At 45.3% G+C, this 14,033-nt stretch overlaps 1 protein-coding gene across 8 annotated transcripts in view; it reads left to right on the forward strand.

Annotated features, from left to right (window-relative positions):
- The window catches only part of LOC133124138 (inositol polyphosphate-4-phosphatase type I A-like), a 45,156-nt gene that overhangs the window by 10,438 nt on the left and 20,685 nt on the right, over positions 1-14,033 (forward strand). For all 8 annotated transcript variants that reach the window (XM_061235069.1, XM_061235071.1, XM_061235070.1 and 5 more), the window contains exons 3-13: positions 6,975-7,210; positions 7,572-7,616; positions 8,162-8,280; positions 8,865-8,981; positions 9,604-9,683; positions 9,907-10,009; positions 10,282-10,372; positions 11,390-11,537; positions 12,027-12,157; positions 12,975-13,079; positions 13,424-13,532. In XM_061235069.1, the coding sequence (XP_061091053.1) occupies positions 7,111-7,210; positions 7,572-7,616; positions 8,162-8,280; positions 8,865-8,981; positions 9,604-9,683; positions 9,907-10,009; positions 10,282-10,372; positions 11,390-11,537; positions 12,027-12,157; positions 12,975-13,079; positions 13,424-13,532 (1,148 nt within the window). In that variant the 5' untranslated portion in view covers positions 6,975-7,110. The remainder of the gene's footprint in view (positions 1-6,974; positions 7,211-7,571; positions 7,617-8,161; positions 8,281-8,864; positions 8,982-9,603; positions 9,684-9,906; positions 10,010-10,281; positions 10,373-11,389; positions 11,538-12,026; positions 12,158-12,974; positions 13,080-13,423; positions 13,533-14,033) is intronic.

Genomic DNA, 14,033 nt, shown 5'->3' on the forward strand with positions numbered 1-14,033 from the left:
CGAGATGAAAGCCTGTTTTCCCTGTTACCTATAACGCGTTGAAAATGTTGGTTTTGTTTGAAATCCTGCCTTCCTCAGACCTTGGGTCTTCACTTTAGAAAAGCTGTTCTCCTGGGCTTCTGCGGATAATGAGAAGATAATTATCACCTTTTAAATCAGGACATCCCATCTTTTTATCCGGAGCTGTGGAGTCGAGAGTCTTCTATTAGGCCTAATTTTAAGCCTCGCTGTTGTGAGAGACTTGGGGAACAGGGGTTGCAGGATGAAATTGACGGCTTTGCTCTCAAGAAAACATTATCTTGCTGAATTTATTTTTCACATAGAACTGAGTAAAACATGAATTGCAGGTTATTCAACTCTGAACAAAGCCTCAGGTCTACCTAATACATTGGCACAGTCATGATGAAATTCTTAATACTAAATAGTGTAGTTTATTAATGTAATGCTAATGTAGTGTTCAGGGGAGAGGTAGATATTGAAAACAAGCAGGGACCTTGTTGTGAAATTATTAATTTAATTTCATAATTATATTTGCCAGCCTATATCACTGTAGCGTCCATGCTTTCATTTCACATATGGGTCAACCTGTTTCTTCACCCCGGGTCTGTACCATGGTAAAATTGGTTACAGCTATTTCCACACACTGCTGCCCCTCATGGGGTTATCAAACATAGGTCATTCCATACTGCCTATTTACACACTACCATCCAGGAAGGAACGCCATCATGTGGTAAATGAGAAATGGTTTGAATTTATTCAAAGCGCTGTACAATTGATGCTTCTCATTCACCCATTCATACACACACTCACACACCAAGGGCGATTGGCTGCCATGCAAAGCACCAACCAACTCATTAGGAGCAATTTAGGGGTTTGGTGTCTTGCTCAGGAACACTTTGATGCACCCCTGGGAGAATCTAACCAGCAACCCTCTGACTGCCAGGCTACTGCTCATACCGCCTGAACCATTATCGCCCACAAATACCCATGTACCCTGCATGTTCTAATCCCTGATCTCAGATCAGTCCGTCTAACATCACACAGTGATTTAGAGATTGATTTCCCAAGGTCTGACAGCACAACTATGTCTATAACTGGTCTCCCACTTTCCTGTGCAGCAGTAAAGCAGCTGACCTTCATTTGAACAGAGCTGTCGTTTATCTCTGTCAGGCTGCGCTCATAAACTCCGGTTTGTCACAGATTGCCGTTTTATGAGGACGGTGACTTTGCACTCCCAAACAGCCCATTTGGCTTGAGCTGAAGCTAATAAGAGGCAAACCGCACCAAAGTATTCACAATAGATTGTGCCGTAATTGACAGTTTTATACGACAATGACGGGAGTTCGGTCCAAGGAATCGCGCCACACTAGGCAATCCAAAGTGTGTGTTTTGAATTTGAGGAAGCCACTGTGAAATATCTTCATCGTATGATTACTACTAAAATCAACTGTGTTCTGAGGCAGTATATTCTGTCCCCTCCGGACCTCAACCTCAACTCAAGGCTGAATTAATGCTGTATATTGAACTGTGGGATGATGTACAGCTGAGGAGTGTTTCCTGGGGCTTCTGGGTTTCAGTTCCAGTTAAGACTGCCCCATAAGTTCTGCATGCCCCTCACAGCCTGGTCTGAAATACAGACCACGGGATAACATGGGGGTGCATTTATAAAGAATGAAAGAGATTATGGGTCGGTGTTGTTTGTGTTATTATCAGAAACTCCCACCCCAGTGGCCAGGTGCACCCAGGTGTTTGTTGATAGTCACATGGTTCCGCTGGAGAGGCCGGCAGTCCTTCCCTTGCAGAGCCTTCTGAAAGCAGGGGCCATGTTCTGTGGTAGTCCCTCCTGTGTGTGGCAGCTGTGGAGACAGAAATAGAGCTTGGCTGGAGCCACTTGTTGCCCTGGGCCGCCAGCCTCGCTGTAAATGGGTTAATTGCTCGTTCTAGAGCACGAGCACATAGGACCAACACTCCTGGAGGAGGGCCTGTGCTTGAAGATTGAGGGCAGATGCAGCGGGGAGATGCAGTCCCGTGGATAGTATTTGCCCCTTCACGATTTCCTCTTATTGCATATGCCACACTGAATGCTTTTATATTTTTAAACAAAATGTAATACAAGACAGTCAAGTGAAACACAAGACTCAAACTCAGTATTATTCCATTTTCTTTTTTTTTCACCCAATTTAGTTGCCAATAGTACCCTATCTATGCCAATTACCCATACTATCTAGGATAGACCGAATACATACGACCACGTCCCCCTGCAGCATGAATGGATCTAACGATCCAGAGAGCGACATGCCTTCTCCAAGCCACATCATCTCCAACCGCAACTGTGACTCTGAGGTGATCGGGGCACTGTTGTTATCAAACGTTATCAAACACCCATATCCCCCATGTACAGTGATTGACCCATTACATTTAATAACTGGTTGCACCACCTCTAGCAGAAGTAATTTCAACCAAATGCCATCCATCCATTCATCCATTATCTTAACCTGCATATCCTGAACAGGGTCGCAGGGGGGCTGGAGCCTATCCCAGCATACATTGGGTGAAAGGCAGGAATACACCCTGGACAGGTCGCGAGTAAATCGCAGGGCACACACACCATTCACTCACACACTCATACCTATGGGCAATTTAGACTCTCCAATCAGCCTAACCTGTATGTCTTTGGACTGTGGGAGGAAACCGGAGTACCCGGAGGAAACATGCAAACTCCGCACAGAGAGGCCCCGGCCGATGGGGATTCGAACCCAGGACCTCCTTGCTGTGAGGCGGCAGTGCTACCCACTGATTTCAACCAAATGCTTTCTGTAATTTCATATCAATCTTACATCTCTGCGGTGGAATTTTAGCCCACTCTTCTTTGCAGAACTGCTTTAATTCAGACCATTTTTATGTTTCCGAGCATGAACTGCTTGTTTCACGTCCTGCCACAGCTTCTCTATTTCAGCATTTCTCATTACATTACATTTTTTATTTGGCAGAAGCTTTTATCCTCAGAAATGTTCAATAAGTCCATACAGAATGTTGTTTGGAACAATTACAGAACACTGGTCAGATAATTTACAGTCGTAATGAAGTATCAGTTATCCATAGCCATGAACAGCAAGTCTCGTTTGCACGGTAAGCATAAGCTATGTAAGTAAAGGAATGTGGCATGTCATAAACTAGAATTCAGTCATGATTACAAGAGATAGGACTAAGAACTACAACGTCAAGATGCAGATACAAGTGCTACATAATGGCAACATAATTCTAGAGGGTGGAATAGCGTTTGTTCTTTATATTGTCATAAGATGTCACTAGGGCGGTCTGTTTCGGTCTCGGAATGACGCATTGCCCTTCCCACATTACAGATGACATTCATTGAGTGGGGAGATGTGTCTTTGTTATAATGCTCTGATCCAGTGTAGCTCCTGGAGCTGGCACCCGGACACAGAGAGACGAATGACAGCAGCCTTACTACACTGCCAGTGCATGGCATTAATCAGCTCTCTGCTGATGGAGAAGTAGTGAACGAGAAAGGTAGGGGAATGTAAGGGGGAGTGAGAGAGCAAAATAAGTCTGCATGAGTCACCACGCCCAAGAGATGTCGACTGCACTTAAACTGCCATCCTCTCTTTTTTGTGTTAGCCGTGTGTGGGCTTGGAGCATGTTTGTTTTTGTTGGGGGATTGAGGGGCAACCATCTGAGTAACGCTGCCATCCTGGTGTCTCGCCTGTGTGACGCATCGGTATGGAGCAGCACTTAAGACATTTATGTGTACAAATGTGAGGAACAGTTGAGATGTAGTGTAGAATTGCAATGCAGCACTGCAGCAGTGTGGGACAGTATTGTAGAGCAGCAGCAGTGTGGGACAGTATTGTAGGACAGCAGCAGTGTGGGACAGTATTGTAGGGCAGCAGCAGTGTGGGACAGTATTGTAGGGCAACAGCAGTGTGGGACAGTATTGTAGAGCAGAGGTGTGGGACAGTATTGTAGAGCAACAGTGTGGGGCAGTATTGTAGAGCAGCACCAGTGTGGGACAGTATTGTAGGACAGCAGTGTGGGACAGTATTGTAGGACAGCAGTGTGGGACAGTATTGTAGAGCAGCAGCAGTGTGGGACAGTATTGTAGGACAGTAGTGTGGGACAGTATTGTAGGGCAGCAGCAGTGTGGGACAGTATTGTAGGGCAACAGTGTGGGACAGTATTGTAGGACAGCAGTGTGGGACAGTATTGTAGGGCAGCAGTGTTTGACAGTATTGTAGGGCAGCAGTGTTGGACAGTATTTTAGGGCAACAGCAGTGTGGGACAGTATTGTAGGACAGCAGTGTGGGACAGTATTGTAGGGCAGCAGTGTTTGACAGTATTGTAGAACAGCAGCAGCGTGGGACAGTATTGTAGGGCAACAGCAGTGTGGGACAGTATTGTAGGACAGCAGTGTGGGACAGTATTGTAGGGCAGCAGTGTTTGACAGTATTGTAGAACAGCAGCAGCGTGGGACAGTATTGTAGGGCAACAGCAGTGTGGGACAGTATTGTAGGGCAGCAGTGTTGGACAGTATTGTAGAGCAGCAGCAGTGTGGGACAGTATTGTAGGACAGCAGTGTGGGACAGTATTGTAGGGCAGCAGTGTGGGACAGTATTGTAGGGCTGCAGCAGTGTGGGACAGTATTGTAGGGCAGCAGCAGTGTGGGACAGTATTGTAGGGCAGCAGCATGGGACAGTATTGTAGGGCAACAGCAGTGTGGGGCAGTATTGTAGGGCAGCAGTGTGGGATAGTATTGTAGAGCAGCAGTGTGGGACAGTATTGTAGGGCAGTAGTGTGGGACAGCATTGTAGGGCGACAGCAGTGTGAGACAGTATTGTAGGACAGCAGTGTGGGACAGTATTGTAGGGCAACTGTGGGGCAGTATTGTAGAGCAGCAGCAGTGTGGGACAGTATTGTAGGGCAGCAGCAGTGTGGGACAGTATTGTAGGACAGCAGCAGTGTGGGACAGTATTGTAGGGCAACAGTGTGGGACAGTATTGTAGGGCAACTGTGGGACAGTATTGTAGAGCAGCAGCAGTGTGGGACAGTATTGTAGAGCAGCAGTGTGGGACAGTATTGTAGGGCAGCAGCATGGGACAGTATTGTAGAGCAGCAGCAGTGTGGGACAGTAATGTAGGACAGCAGCGTGGGACAGTATTGTAGGGCAGCAGCATGGGACAGTATTGTAGGGCAACAGCAGTGTGGGGCAGTAATGTAGGACAGCAGCGTGGGACAGTATTGTAGGGCAGCAGCATGGGACAGTATTGTAGGGCAACAGCAGTGTGGGGCAGTAATGTAGGACAGCAGCGTGGGACAGTATTGTAGGGCAGCAGCATGGGACAGTATTGTAGGGCAACAGCAGTGTGGGGCAGTATTGTAGGGCAGCAGTGTGGGATAGTATTGTAGAGCAGCAGTGTGGGACAGTATTGTAGGGCAGTAGTGTGGGACAGCATTGTAGGGCGACAGCAGTGTGAGACAGTATTGTAGGACAGCAGTGTGGGACAGTATTGTAGGGTAGCAGTGTGGGACAGAATTGTAGAGCAGCAGCGTGGGACAGTATTGTAGGGTAGCAGTGTGGGACAGTAATGTAGGACAGCAGTGTGACACAGTATTGTAGAGCAGCAGTGTGGGACAGTATTGTAGGACAGCAGTGTGACACAGTATTGTAGAGCAGCAGTGTGGGACAGTATTGTAGAGCAGCAGTAGTGTGGGACAGTATTGTAGAGCAGCAGTAGTGTGGGACAGTATTGTTGGGTAGCAGCAGTATTTCATTAATAATACAATTTAATTTTTAGATTTTGCTATATTGTCAGTAAATTGGATCAAACTGAATAAAAATTGAGAAACTACTTAAAAGTCTTCAATAAGTAATTTCTCAGTATGTTTCCTTTGGTATTCTAGCCTGTCTGTCTTACCAAAAGGCAGGAAAAAAAACTTCAGGAATTTTGTCCCCCAAATATTGTAAGTCATTCTTTAAGCTGCAGGGCCAAGAGTATGTTTGCAGAAGAGACTCGAGAGGAGCCTGGGCTGGGGTGTTTTTGGTGATTATGTGGCGGTCTTTGTTTTCTGAAGGAAGTACAAAGACATGGTAGGAATACACAAAGGGCCGTAACTGAATAAAAGATAGTCTTCCTTTGCCCAAGTTTACTTATTCATGAAGTGAGAGAAGGATAACAGCGGCTGTTCGGCGATTACTTTGTGCTCAGCTCAAAGAAGCTTTGGCTGTGCTTTTCCTGGCAGAAGGCTATTTTGTAATGGCTTTTCAGAGACACGTGCCGCACTCCAAATCTGGACCAGCGTTATCTCCTGCGCCAAGCGTGAAACGTGACCAGGCAGAAAATGGCAGCAAGTAGCAGTAGCCCGAGGAGCAAAGTGCTAGGATGCGCTGGGACACGTCCAACTAGTGCAGATATTGCCGTCCAGCTCTGTTTCAGTATTGCTTGTTCAGTTGTTATGTGCAGTATGCTGTAATGCAAAAAAAGGCCTAGCGTTGCAGTTTTATGTTCATAACACAGCGTCATGTTCACTGGATTCAGTCTTCCAGGAAGTGGGCCGGAGAAACAAATTGTTCTTGCGCACACACTGCATTTATTGAGGCACAACAACTGCTTATTATCATGTTTAATCAAGAAAATGAAAGATTTGTGTGTTTTAATTATGCGTTTCTTCATGGAAATGAAAGGCTCCTAACAACTGTGTCTTCAATATATGTACTGTCTACAAATCTACTAATCTAAACTGTGTATGTATTTCCAAACCCTGGAATGTGTATATCACCAGGGATTTAAGTACACTACATTTAGAGAAGATTTTCCAACTTTTAAGTTAAAACAACTTTCTCAGTGTGTTCAATTTATATATTCAGTAGTAAGCAAGTAAGCATTTTCGGACGTGGCTTGTGTCTTTGCTGGTGAAATACCATTGCATTTATGATTCCCCCTTCTCTCCCCCTGCAGTTTGGGGACCAAAAGCAAAGCAGGACGCAGGACTGGCGCACCCCAAAGTAGTAAGGCCTAACGGAGTGAGGGTGTGAGGGAGTGTACCCCGCTACCCCACCCCTCCAAACCCTGTCGCTCCCCCCACATCGCCGAGATGTCAGGCAGAGAGCGGAGCCCCCGCCACCGACCGTGGTCCGTGTACCGCGCCAACACCTTCGACCTCTCCTCCGAGGTCCTGGGGCTCACGCTCGCAGGTGACTGTCACCCTGTGACCAAATTTTTTAAAAATGAATATGACTGTTTATTATTGTAGTATGGTAAAAGTTTTTACATTTGAACCCTTTCAGTCCCAAGCCCAATATGTTGTGGCTCCACGCAAATCCCAAGGGACTTTGGCTGAGAAAATTTAGTATGGTTTTAGTCGGGCCTGAAAACAATAGTATAACAGTCATTTTGATTGGTTGAAAATGTATATGGTTTAGAGTGCCATATGGTACTCTTGGGACTGAAATGCTTAATTAAACTAAACAAGGTGATGAGTCTTTAACTGAATCAATTCCTGGTTGTGACTCATAGACTGTGATTCATTGACAGTTTTCTGTTGATATCCTATAGGAAACAGTCAGGATCCAGATGAACCAGTGCTGGAGTTCAGTCTGGGTAAGAAATGGATGGGGCGACCACACAGTGAGGCTGAGATATCCATCTGACTTTGACTTTAATGTCCAGATTCAAACACTTTGCTAAAGTGACACCATACTTTAAGTTACTTCCCTTCCCACTTCCCTTTTCTTTTTTGTTAAAAACTGAAAACCCTATCCTTGTCTAACCCCCCCCCCCCCCCCCCCAAAAAAGAAAAAGAAAAATGCACTTATGCTGACAACTATGTTTAGAACAGCATTTCATGTGTATTTTACTAGTTCTGGATGTGATGCTTTGAGTTATGGTAGAACATATGCACTTGTAAGTTGCTTTGGATTAAAAGCGTCTGCCAAATGACTAAAATGTAAATGTAAAAAAACGAGTCAACACTCCTTAAAATGCGGTCTGACCGGACTGCTACCGAATATCTCTATGGCAATGTACAGTAATACGAAATACTTTTTCTGTTGTGTGTGCTGTTGGTCTTCTGGATGTTCAGAGTCTAGCTACGATCGTTCCTTATTTTTGTCACCTTGTAAATGGTAAGCCCTCTTCCTCCCCAGCCTGTAGTGAGCTCACTACTCCATCGCTGGACCGCAAACCCAACAGTTTCGTAGCGGTGAGCTGCACCACGCCCCCCCAGGCCTTCTGGAGCAAGCATGCGCAGACGGAGATCATAGAGGTGAGACCTTTCATCTCTCTATACACCTGGAAGCACACCAAGCAGCACATTTACAGTAGTCATACACCTGGCAGCCCACAGAACAACCTGTATCCGGCTGCTGTAGAAAAGAACATATACAAACAGACAAGGTGAGAATCCAGTCATTTTAGGTAAGTGAGGTGTCACTGACTCCAGCCCCCCTGCTGAAAAATCCAGCTAAGACCAGCTGTAATTCTAGGCCAGTTTAAGATGTGTTTTGCTGCTTGTTATAGCTGGTTAAGCTGGTAGAGTATGCTGGTAGCCAAACCGGACAAGCTGACTCTAGGAGGCTCAGATGGTGTTCAGTTGAAATGTACATTTAACTATAACATCCCTGTACCAGACCTCATAAATGTTTTGGACTCAAACACTGTTCTCTACCCCATTGATCTTGCCTGGTGCATTTGACCAGAAGGCAGGGTTTGCCATTTTTAGGTATTCCATAGGTTCTAATACCCCAGACATGCTCAGTAAAGCATAGACCATTATTTGAATCCAAACAATGACGTACAGTATTTGACCCAGGATTGCCCTGTGCCCCTCATCTCCCCCCACCCTCCCAGGGCACCAGTAACCCCGTCTTCTTGAGCAGCATCGCCTTCTTCCAGGACTCGCTCATCACCCAGCAGACGCAGATCAAGCTGCTGGTGTACGATGTGAAGGACCGCTCCCAGGGCACGGTGAGACCGGGGGCCTTATCTTCATCATCATCATTATCATCCTCCATAGTTACACTCCCTACTCATCACACAGAGCGTTCTTTAGGCCTATGGTGTACTCCTTGACGACATCAACATTTTCCTGCTGAAAAGTTCCATTATTCTGCCTTTTGTTCAAGATTATCACTTGACCTTATATTATCCATTACATGAATCAGCACTGGGAAACATAATTAAAGAAGGGAATGGGAATTAAAGAGAGATTTTTCTGGTGATATTTTTTATAATCTGTGCTCATTGATGATTTACTATTGATAAGCATTACTGAAAAGTATGAGCAGTGAGTCTGGGCCAGATTGGGTTTCTTTACTGTAATTGGAGTCCCCCTTTCAAGTATCAACATGTGTATCCCTGTATCAAGATCAAAACAGTTTCATCATCAAATGGATATTAAACTGCTGTACTTGAATTCCTCATGCTGCTGTGTTGTGCTAGCTCTTCCCACTATCATGTACATTTCGAAAGAATTTCTAAGGTATTTGTGGGCTTCTAATGCAGTGACCGACTGCATTGTTTGTATGTGTGTATGGGTGTGTGTGTGTGTGTGTGGGTGTGTTTATGTGATTCTCTGGATCTTCCCCAGATGTACTTGCTGGGCTCAGCTCTTTTCCCAGTGAAGGAACTCCTACAGGACAAGCTGCACAGACTACACCTGATGCTGAGGTAAAAGGGCCAGTCTTCCGTATTCTTCTAACCCTGCAACACCTACTTTACCATACCTGTCAGCCAACATGCAATTCCAATGAAGAAGAATTCATCTCAGCCAATCAAAATGCTTTGCCCAAGATTATACACATAAATATTTTATTAGATAAAGATTAAATTCCCCTGGCTTTCCCTGGGGATTCTGTGAATTGTAGTTCAGTAACCCCAATCCTGCATTCAGATCTTCAGATAACAACAATGTGGGCAACATCACCGTCATCGCCTGGCAGTTGGAGGAGAAGAGGCCTCCCTTGACCAAGCTGCCGGAAACCATTAAGGGCAGGGTGAGGCTACCTGAGATACCACTGTTGGCACTATGTCTGTCTGTCAATTACATTTTCAACAAATTCATCGAAACTCAGTTCTCAAATTAAAAATATGTTCATAGGCATTTTAAAATGAGTGAATTGAATTTCAGTTTGGAATTGACTGGATTTGAAAATGGAAATGTCCTCAGCCCTTACCTAGTCCAGGCAAGGCCCTAGTCACATTTGACGGAGTATAGGGTTTGACCGGACTGGTCATGTGGTCACCCTCGTTCTCCTCTGTGTGTCAGATGGTCCTCCCAGTGGACGAAAGCCTGACGGAATCGCTGGGAATCCGAGCGAAATACGCGTCGCTATGCAAGGACACGTTTCTGAGATCCGGTAAGGCTGCGTGCTGCACTGTATGGCTGCTTTTGCCTGCTGTTTGCGGTTTCACTGGCCTTTGGCTACAAAACTCCTTTTCAGATGAAAGTAGACTTCAATTAAATGTTGCTCAAGGGAAACCTTTAGGTTAAAAGTCCAGTTCCATAATAATTCCAATTCCTAACCATTATACTAAACTGCCAACTCAGGTGAAATGGTAAATGGACTGCATTTAGAGTATGTAGTGCTTTTTTCCTGCAAAGGAGGCTACACAAAGCACTTTCCCATGAATGTCCTCTCATTCATCTATTCACACACACACATCAATGGCTGCCATGCAAGGCGCCAACCCGCTCGTCAGGAGCAATTGGACACACCTTGGCCGGGGGATTGACCCGGCAGCTCTCGGACTCCCAGACAGCCGCTCTAACCCTGAGCTAATGTTGAGCTGAAGTACTGACCGTATAGGCATGCTCCCAGAACACAGTGTTCCAGCTGTCCTGCTCCCTAGGTGTGTACACGACAGCAGGGATTCATAGAGGTTTCTGTATTATTAAAATGGATCCACATGCTTTGTTTGCCTTAGTGGGCTGGGACAGTGTAGTGAACACACAGAGCATCGCAGTGTGGCTGTGTCTTTCAAGGGTCAGCTGCAGTCTTGGGTGAGGCGGTAAGGCCCATTGACACCAAGAACGATACCTATATATATGTAGTTTTAAAAATCTAGTGGATGACAGAGTCCACAACACACCTATAACGACAACGACAGTGACAATTGATATGTCTGGGATCACTTTCATAGCGATTTTTTCCAGCTGCACAAACTATAGCAATGACTCAGCACTCACTCAGCTAATCAAAATCCAACCGCATTTAGGGCGTCACATGCAAAATGGCCGAGGGACCGTTTTCAGAGCGTTATTGTTCCGCAGTGTGGGTGCTCACGTTGTTAGGGTTGTAATTATGGTTATAGCTATAGTCGTTGGTGTTGATGGGCCTTTAGGCTGCACTCAGGAAGGCCCCTGTCTCCTCCAGTGTTTGGCGGTACGATGGCCCGCATGTACCGCTTCCCCACGACGGACGGCAACCACCTGCGCATCCTGGAGCAGATGGCCGAGAGCATGCTGTCGCTCAACATCCCCCGACAGTTTGTCAAACTGCTGCTGGAGGAAGATGCTGCCAGGTGGATGAAAACACATATGCGCAGACACATGCATTCACACATGCACTCAGTTGTATAAAGACCCAAACAATATATTGTGCATACCCGTACTCATGAATATGCCCACCATCAAATGAAATGTGTGCACAGCCATTCATTCATAAACTATTACATGAGAGACTTCGGAACTGGATATGTTTTGTTTTATTTTTGCCATTCCCTGAATGTATGCACACTGAAATAGATAAGCATGCACACTCAAACATACGTTTAGTCTCAAAATAGTCCAGATTTTTCTTTATGTTTCAAGCAAAAAATATATATTTTTGTTGTTCTCAAACACTCACCGAACTGAGTTTGCGAAGACAAAATTCAGAATTGCATTTAAAGTTAAGGACAAAGGTTGCTAGAACACAGATCAAGTGTTCAGGCGCCTGTCTGATCTTGGGGTTTGCCAGTGATACTCTATGTGTTCAGGGCTGGTTTTGACTGTGCTGTGTGCCTCTCTAGGGTGTGTGAGCTGGAGGAACTGGGGGAGCTCTCTCCCTGCTGGGAGAACCTCCGACGTCAGATTGTTACTCAGTACCAGACCATCATTCTCACCTACCAGGAGACTCTCTCTGACCTGCATGATTACAAAGGTCAGTCCACTTACTCCACTACCTGCATATCTCTCACACATATACAGTGTGATTATAAGGGTCTCCATATCTGGTATAATCACATGGGTTACTACATAACCTCTATATATCTCACACATACACAGTGTGATTGCAAGGGTCAGTCCTGTACCTCCATATCTGGCAAAAATCACATGGATTACTACATAACCTCTACATATCTCTCTGCTCTAGCGTAATATGCCACAATATCTATACCTCAATATCTATCTGACCTATATGATTATGAGGGACAGTAACAGTATCCCAATTCCTTATCTCCTTTTATTGCCATGATAGTTACAGTAGTAGGTGCGAGGTGTTGGTGCTTCCTGCCATTGTGGCTCTGTCACTGGGTTAAGAAGAACATTATATGTATCAGTATTTTCCCTTTATTCTGAAATCATATTCAGCAAGGCAGCATGGGCCAATGTTTCACAGTGTCATTATATGTTAGGGTCAGACTGGTTGATGCCTGTAGTGGGGTGGCATGTAGCGTAGTGGTTAAGGTAAAAGACTGGGACATGCAAGGTCGGTGGTTCTAATCCCGGTGTAGCCACAATAAGATCCGCACAGCCATTGGGCCCTTGAGCAAGGCCCTTAACCCTGCATTGCTCCAGGGGAGGATTGTCTCCTGCTTAGTCTAATCTACTGTACGTCGCTCTGGATAACAGTGTCTGCCAAATGCCAATAATGTAATAATGTCATGTGACTGGGGAAATCTTGTGTGATTGGCTTATTTATTTATTCTCTTTAATCACTCTCTCTCATTTATCTTTTCTCCTTTTCCTTCTCCCAGGCCCCTCCTTCAAGGCCAGTAACCTGAAGGCTGAGAGGAAGCTGGAGTTCATGCCCACCAACCTGCACGTCCAGAGGATGAGAGTACAGGATGAGACGGGCTTTGGTAAGATCTTCAAACTCCCAAATCATTGCTATACAGTGCACCAAGGCTGGACCCATCAGGATCTCCAGAAATGTGTTACCACACCCTACTACTACTACTACTACACTACGACCACTATAGCCTCAGAGAAAACAGGTTCCATGAGGAAGTCTGTGATTCAATAGATGAGCTCTATCTAGTTCAAAGGTTCTTTGTTGGGCAAAGTGGTTCTTTGTATGGGAGCTTTCACTTCACACCTATGATGGACAGTTCCATAAAGGACTAAAACGGGTTTTTCTGTGGAGACAAGCCAAAGAGCCTTTTCAGAGTATTTTGGTTAATGTTGATCATGACTCCATCCCCAGATCATACGTATGACGTGGTGACGATCGGGGCCCCCGCCGCCCACTGCCAGGGGTTCAAGAACAGCGGCCTGCGCAAGCTTATCCACAAGTTTGAGGAGGCCAAGAAACAGTACGTGATGCCCGGGGCCAGGAACGGGGAGGGGGTCAAGGGGACGGTCCATGTGGGTCGTTGGCATGGGGCTTTGCCTATTTTATATGACTGCCAAGCCATTTTCCCATCATCCATCCTGCTGGTACATCAACCTGGCTGGTCAGCTGCTTTTGCTTTTGCTCATATTTTTCATTTCCTTATTCATTTTTGTTGTTTAAATCAAAATTTTAAATTTTTACGTTACAATTTTAAGGCATAAAACTAAATGTAATACAGTAAGTATTAGGTTATTATATTTTTGGCTGTCACTGACTTTGTAGTTGTATGAGCATTTTAGTTCAGAGTCTGAATACAGAAATGTCAACTAATTCTGAAAAACGCCACCGAAGTAATGTAGAGACTGTGTTAACATTCAGTGCTGCACAGTATTTAGCAATTTGTGTCATAATGATGCTGTTAATCCACATATTTGGCTGATAGGCTTTTAATGGAACTCTGTTGTCTGGCCCTGAATCTCTG

This window comes from Conger conger, chromosome 3 (assembly GCF_963514075.1).
Source record: "Conger conger chromosome 3, fConCon1.1, whole genome shotgun sequence".
In the NCBI taxonomy this organism is placed as follows: domain Eukaryota; kingdom Metazoa; phylum Chordata; class Actinopteri; order Anguilliformes; family Congridae; genus Conger; species Conger conger.